The 7,500-nt window shown below is 45.3% G+C and overlaps 1 protein-coding gene across 4 annotated transcripts in view; it reads left to right on the top strand.

Annotated features, from left to right (window-relative positions):
• The window catches only part of UNK (unk zinc finger), a 121,858-nt gene that overhangs the window by 110,272 nt on the left and 4,086 nt on the right, over positions 1–7,500 (top strand). For all 4 annotated transcript variants that reach the window (XM_068264357.1, XM_068264359.1, XM_068264358.1 and 1 more), the window contains 2 exons: positions 245–502; positions 7,288–7,500. The exon at positions 7,288–7,500 is cut by the window's right edge and continues 4,086 nt beyond it. In XM_068264357.1, coding sequence (XP_068120458.1) covers positions 245–502; positions 7,288–7,446 — 417 coding nt within the window. In that variant the 3' untranslated portion in view covers positions 7,447–7,500. The remainder of the gene's footprint in view (positions 1–244; positions 503–7,287) is intronic.

Here is a 7,500-nt window from a genome sequence, read left to right as displayed (position 1 = left end):
TCTCCTTCCACAGACAACATCTGCCAGTAGTAAAGATGTCTCCTGTGATAAATGTCAGAATGTAAATCGGGGAGAGGAAAGATTTTACAATGGGCAAACACTGACTAAATCATTTATACATAATTGTTGTAAAAATGAAGCAATTTTTTCACTACATTATTGTCACTGCAGTTCCTCTTACATTGATGTAATATTTGGAAGCTTTTGCATCCTTTTCATGGGTGTAATTGTCTTTTCTCGCCAGGCCTGTGATGCGTGGAAGAAGGAGGCGGAGGAAGCCAATGAGCGAGCAGCGGCGGCTAGCGTGGAGTGTGAACTGGCCCGCGAGCAGAGGGACGCATTAGAGCAGCAAGTAAAGAAACTACAGGAAGAGTTGGAGAGAATTCCTGCAACACAAGACTCTAAATTTTTAAACTCCTTGTCTGAATTAGAGAATCTTCCTTTATCCACGCTATATAGCATTCAGAAGCAGTTGCACGCTAGTCTGGAGAGAGTTGAAAAGGTAAGGTAGGTTGTAGGTGGGCGAGCCTTTCAGTGGGATGAGTATGTGACTTTGTGTTTTAGGTGTGTGGGTGTTGGTTCTACCATATGCTTGTTTTTCCATGGCTTAGACAGCTACTGCTTGACCAAATCCTTGCAAAAGATTGCACGTTCAGATTCTGACACCTCTCTGCTTATGCATTCTGACAGTGACTTGGTTCCCAATATTTTGTAATGAAATATTCACATATAATTTTTTTCCTTGGTGAGGTCCACAGAAGGTTTGACTTCATGGTTGAAAATCCAGGTGGGCAACTTGCCTGGTCAGATGCACAGATTTTGTCTGTAGAGTTAACGTGGTCCTACATCTATCGAATCAGTGGCCGATCGACCATAATTATCTAATTGGATGAAAATTTGTGCCGCCAATGCTTGCCCAATGGACGATGCCTTAAATTTCAGGCTGAGCATGTAGATTGGACTTGCTGTAGGATGTCGGGTCATCATGGTAGATCGGGTGATTGGCGGTAATGGCGAGCCATATCAGGATGATAGAGGAACGCAACGAACACCCTGGTGCTATCTCCCAATGTCAAATGTGCCCTCCCCTCCCCCAGTGCACGATACTTTACCTGTCCATGTCCACCACTGACTGCGACATGTGGGCACGTGTGTGAGGTTACATATATGCTCACGTTACTTCGCCAACCATATGGGTCGCATGTATGGATGGAGGACAGAGCCAGCGGTGGACACAGGCAGGAATAGTATAGTGCCCCCGGGGGGACACATTTGATATTAGGAGGGTCAGCGTCAAGGTGGCGGATGCGGCGTCAAAAGGCCAATAGGACTACAGTGTATGGGCGGCCTAATTAGATTCAGAAGCAAGTTAGTGGAGGCGCCCTTAAAACTTATCAATAGGCATGGTCGGAAGAGCCCATTTCCGTTTCCGAGACAATTCCGCATACCGTCATACCGAAATTCCGCTACCGTTTCATTCCAACGGTATTCCAGAGCTATTCCGCGAAATTCCGACATATTCGGAATTCCGTCGGAAAAATTTTAAACTCTCTCCCTCTCCTCCTCCTCCTCCTCCTCCTCCTCCTTCATTCATCCATCCATCCATCCACTTATATAATCAAGTAGGGAATTGCAGATTTTCAAAACAGCTTATATACCATAGCTGGGATTTGAACCCAGGACGCAGTGTGTAGTAGGTATCTGTCTTACCCTCTAGACCATGAACCACACTACATGCTAAAGCTCACCTAGCATAAACCATACTACCATTTTGATCAATTCAATAGAAAAAGTAGCATGATTAAGGATTTGTACTTTTTGAAAAGCATGCTTATATTCCATAGCTGGGATTTGAACCCAGGATGCAGTGTGTAGTAGGTATCTGTCTTACCCTCTAGACCATGAACCACACTACATGCTAAAGCTGGCCTAGCATAAACCATACTACCATTATGATCAGTTCAATAGAAAAAGTAGCATGAATAAGGATTTGTACTTTTTGAAAAGCATGTAGTGTGGTTCATGGTCTAGAGCCTAGGTTCTCAACATGCGGTACGTGTACCCCAGGGGGTACTTCTGATGGGTCCAGGGTGTACTTGGGCTTGATATACTTAACCAAGAATAACAAATTTAGAGATTTAGAAAATTATAATTCTTATTTAACCTCCCCGGCGTTCTATTGAGATCGCCAGGGAGGCTGCGGGAGGGTTTTTTTTCAATTAAAAAAAAACTATTTCATGCAGCCAACTGAAAGTTGGCTGCATGAAAGCCCACTAGAGGGCGCTCCGGAGGCGTTCTTCCGATCGCCTCCGGCGCCCAGAACAGACAAGGAAGGCCGCAATGAGCAGCCTTCCTTGTTTGGCTTTCCTCGTCGCCATGGCGACGAGCGGAGTGACGTCATGGACGTCAGCCGACGTCCTGACGTCAGCCGCCTCCGATCCAGCCCTTAGCGCTGGCCGGAACTGATTGGTCCGGCTGCGCAGGGCTCGGGCGGCTGGGGGGACCCTCTTTCGCCGCTGCTCGCGGCTGATCGCCGCAGAGCGGCGGCGATCAGGCAGCACACGCGGCTGGCAAAGTGCCGGCTGCGTGTGCTGCTTTTTATTTGAAGCAAATCGGCCCAGCAGGGCCTGAGCGGCAGCCTCCGGCGGTGATGGACGAGCTGAGCTCGTCCATACCGCTCAGGATGTTAAACAACACCAAATTAGTATTTTAGCTAATTAAAAGCAATAATAAATGCTTGCACATTGTTTACAACCAATTATCATGTACTATGATTAAATATATATTTGTCAAGGGGTACTTGTGATCATGTTTACTATGCCAGGGGGTACTCGATGAGTACAGGGTTTTAAAAGGGGTACACACTTATAAAATGTTGAGAAACACTGGTCTAGAGGGTAAGACAGATACCTACTACACACTGCATCCTGGGTTCAAATCCCAGCTATGGTATATAAGCTGTTTTGAAAATCTGCAATTCCCTACTTGATTATATAAGAGAATGAATGAATGAATGAATGAATGAATGGAGAGAGAGAGAGAGATTTTTTTGGGGTGTTATTCTGGAAAATTCCGTCGGAATTATAAAATTTCGCGGAATTCCGTTTAAGAGGTATAGGAATTCCGTTCCGAGTACAGGAATCGGAATTAGCTAATTCCGGCCGGAATCACGGAATTAATAATTCCGCGGAATTTTCCGACCATCCCTACTTATCAATATGCAAATATTGGAGTAATAGAAAAAAGGAGATATGAGGTATCTTACCTCATTAGAAGACTCACATAGGTGGAAAAAGGAGTTTTTATTAAAAGTAAAAGGTTAAACTGTAGACAACGCGTTTCACGGGACACAGCCCGCTTCCTCAGGTCAATAAACAGAAAACCATAATTGCTAGCTGTGCAGTGCGGGGGCGCATATATAATATATATACATCGGCACTTGCTGTGGCTTTTCATTTATGCCTCATAGCCTCCGTAGAAGCGCGTACCCAGCGCGAAACGTCTGTAAGGCTTCCCTGGCCCAGCACCTACCACCACCGCACGGCCTCTTCACATGGTATGTCCATTTTTGATACTCTGCATTATATGACGTGTCACCACCTTTGAAATAAATGAAAAGCCACAGCAAGTGCCGACTTATCTTCTTTGTCCTCACTACGCCATTCCTACACATATCCAAGCCTGAGCACGCTGTCCATACCAAAGGGTAAGAAGGCTGTGCTTCCTGCCACCTCCCTCCTGCATGCAGAGAGAGTTGTAGTGCCGACTCCTTATCTTTTTCCCTGTCTGCATTTTTCCCCATAATATATATACATACACACACATGCGCCGCCCTCGCACTGCACGGCTGGCAATTACGGTCTTCTAGTGGGGTAAGATACCTCCTTTTATTTATTACTGCAATATTGGCATATTGATAAGTTTTAAGGGTGCCTCCTCCAACTTGCTTCCGTATCCTTCACCTCTCTGAGGTGCCGCTGTACTACTGTGAGATTTATCCACCAGTGTAGAGGACCACAGGAGGAGAGCGACCATCCAGTTCCAGCAGGTTCCGGGATACCGAGCGGAAACGGGTTTTTTCCACATGCATTGTTATTGGTTGCATAAGTGCAACCCACCTTTGTGTGTATACATTATCCATATTATGCTTTATTATACCTGTCCTAACAATACTACACCATAAGGGTCCTGGTCTCATGCTTTCCCTAGGCCAAAGACTCTCCTCCATAGTGTGGTGATCAACAAGGACCTGCAAAGAAACCCTAATCAGATTCGATTAGAGAGCGATTTGTCTCTTGGTCGAGTCTGCCCATCATCGCTATCATTGTATAGCTGCCTCTAGTAGATATTGAGTAGACCTCCAATTCCAGGTAACTTTGCCGGATGTGCAGCTAAACTTCATCTGCTGGGAAATGAGGGGAATCTTCCTGTGTTACTGAACAATCTTCATGCACCATCTCGACCAGGTTTGTGGGCAATGGACAATGACTCTGCGTTCAATGTGTACAACATTCTCAGCAGGTTCACAACAGATCTGCAGGGAATCCTTATGTAGAATATAGTAAAAGTATTAAAGTCTGATTACATTATAATGTATATAAACCTTAAAGGGGCACTATGGCGAAAAAACTGTAAAATGTAAAATATGTGCAAATATACAAATAAGAAGTACATTTTTTCCAGAGAAAATGAGCCATAAATTACTTTTCTCCTATGTTGCTGTCACTTACAGTAGGTAGTAGAAATCTGACAGAAGCGACAGGTTTTGGACTTGCCCATCTCTTCATAGGGGATTCTCAGGGATTTATTTATTTTCAAAAGCACTTAGTGAATGGAAGTTGCTCTGTCCAACTGCCAAAAAACTGTGTACGGTGAGCAGGGAAGCTGGCCAGCATCATTGTTTAAATTCTTTTTCGGGAATATCTTTGTAAAGAATAAAAGCCTTGCTGAGAATCCCCTATGAAGAGATGGACTAGTCCAAAACCTGTCACTTCTGTCAGATTTCTACTACCTACTGTAAGTGACAGCAACATTGGAGAAAAGTAATTTATAGCTAATTTTACTCTGGAAAAAATGTACTTCTTATTTGTATGTGTTTGCACATATTTGAAATTTCACAGTTTTTCGCTGTAGTGCCCCTTCAAGCCCAAATGTAAAGAGAACCCGAGGAATACTGAGGCTGCCAACTGAATTCTCTAATAAACAATGCCAGTTGCCCGACTCCTGTGCTGACGCTCTGCCTCTAATGCTGGGCACACGCGGTGCGTTCCCGCACTCGATTCCCGGTCGCTCGATTATTTCTTACATGTCCGATTCGCATTTCGATGGATCGTTAGGTTGATTTGACATACTTTACATGTGAATCGACCTAACAACCATCGAAACGCGATCGGAAATGCTTGGAAATAATGGAGCGGCCGGGAATCGAGCGGCGCATTGAGCGCGGGAACGCTCCGTGTGTATCCAGCATAATACTTTGGTACCTGAAGCGAAAAAGGAAATAATTAGACGCTTATCTCAGTGGAGGGAATGCCACTGGGCAATCTAGAGTTCTTATATTCTTAGTTCAATATTCTTATGCCCCTCCGTTGCGGCTCTGGATGCCTTCGAAAATTCTTAAAGGACAACTACCAAAATTGACTAAAATTCTATATGCCGCATATATTTCCAGTAATTACTAGTAAATAGCAATACAAAGGATTTTTTTCATATTTTAATGTGAAGAAAATAGGACATTTACAGAGAGAAGTTTTATCTGTGGGCATTACTATGGAGGACTGTGCACAGCACCTCCAGCATAAAGAAACAGTCCTCACTGGCTGTAATCCTGTGTCTTCAGAACAACAGAGAGCAGAGGTATAGAGTCAAAATAGTGTAATAATTTATCAGCTGCATCTCTGTGTGCCTTGTTTCCTGTGTCTCTGCCTCATGCATTTGTAAAGTAAACAGTCATAAGATCACAGCCAGGAAGAAGTCATTATGAATGGTGGGTGTAAGCATCTAAGAACAGGAATAAAGTAAGAGTCTTTTTTTTAGATCCTTTCTCTGTAGTTGTAAAACCTCTCAGCAGTTCTTATATGATCTATATGATCTGTGAGAAAGCAGTATGTGTGGGCAGGGCAGAAAAGTAAAGAATTCCTCTGTGAATAATGGCAGGGAAGTGGCACCTATCTACATGGTACAGTCCTGATATCGATGCAGACTCATGAAGCAGGGCTCTGATACACAAGGCATTTCCTCTCAGCCCCTCCCCTCATTAGCACAGTGGGTAACAAAATGGACAGAGGAGGTCATAAGAGAGGCAAAGGAGGACACAGGAGGGACAGAAAAGGACACTGAGACAGGGGAGCACAGGAGGGACAGAGGGGAGCACAGGAGGGACAAAAGAGGACACATAGACAGAGGGGAGCACAGGAGGAACAGAAGAGGACACAGAGACAGAGGGGAGCACAGGAGGGACAGGAGAGGACACGGAGACAGAGGGGAGCACAGGAAGGACAGAAGAGGACACAGAGACAGAGGGGAGCACAGGAGGGACAGAAGAGAACATGGAGACAGAGGGGAGCACAGGAGGGACAGAAGAGAACATGGAGACAGAGGGTAGCACAGGAGGGACAGAAGAGAACACAGAGACAGAGGAAAGCACAGGAGGGACAGAAGAGGAGACAGAGGAGAGCACAGGAGAGACAGAAGAGGAGACAGAGGGGTGCACAGGAGGGACAGAAGAGGAGACGGGAGCACAGGAGGGACAGAAGAGGAGACAGAGGGGAGCACAGGAGAGACAGAAGAGGAGACAGAGGGGAGCACAGGAGGGACAGAAGAGGAGACAGAGGGGAGCACAGGAGGGACAGAAGAGGACACAGAGACAGAGGGGAGCACAGGAGAGACAGAAGAGGACACGGAGACAGAGGACGGCACAAGGGGAAAGAGGGGGACACATAGTGACAGAAGAGGGGACAAAAGAGATAGGAGAGTGGGGGACAGAGGAGGACAGAAAAGGTACAAGGTGACATAATGATTGTGAAAGAAGATCCACAAGAGACCCATGCACCATGGACACACCAGGACATACCAGGTTTAGTATATGTTTTTCCCCCGTTTTTTGTCAATTAAACCTAGGTGCGTCTTATGGTCAGGAGGGTCTTATGGTAGATGTATGTTTTGTTTTTCTTTTGGATATGCTCTATTTGTCTTCCTTTCATCTCATGCTTTGTAAAATCCTAGTTTGTCTGTCAGGACACTGTAGTGCTATTGTTAAGCTCTCTATATCTCTGTGTTTCCTTCCAGGCCGTTTACCAGCTCCAATCAATGAAATGTCGTAAGTGTCAAGACCAGAATAGAGCGATGTTACAGTGCCAACATGGTGCTCTTTGTGAAGCATGCGCTGCAGAAGATGGAGATTGCCCTAACTGTCAGCTAAATATATCACCTGTTCTGCAGCCATGACCTCTGCAGGCCTGGATCCAGGCTGCCCCAAGACTCCTTTTTATATAAACTGCT

The sequence above is a fragment of the Hyperolius riggenbachi genome, chromosome 12, assembly GCF_040937935.1.
Source record: "Hyperolius riggenbachi isolate aHypRig1 chromosome 12, aHypRig1.pri, whole genome shotgun sequence".
Classification (NCBI taxonomy): domain Eukaryota; kingdom Metazoa; phylum Chordata; class Amphibia; order Anura; family Hyperoliidae; genus Hyperolius; species Hyperolius riggenbachi.
The sequence above is the reverse complement of the archived record's forward strand: the minus strand, read 5'-3'. Positions and strand labels throughout refer to the sequence as shown.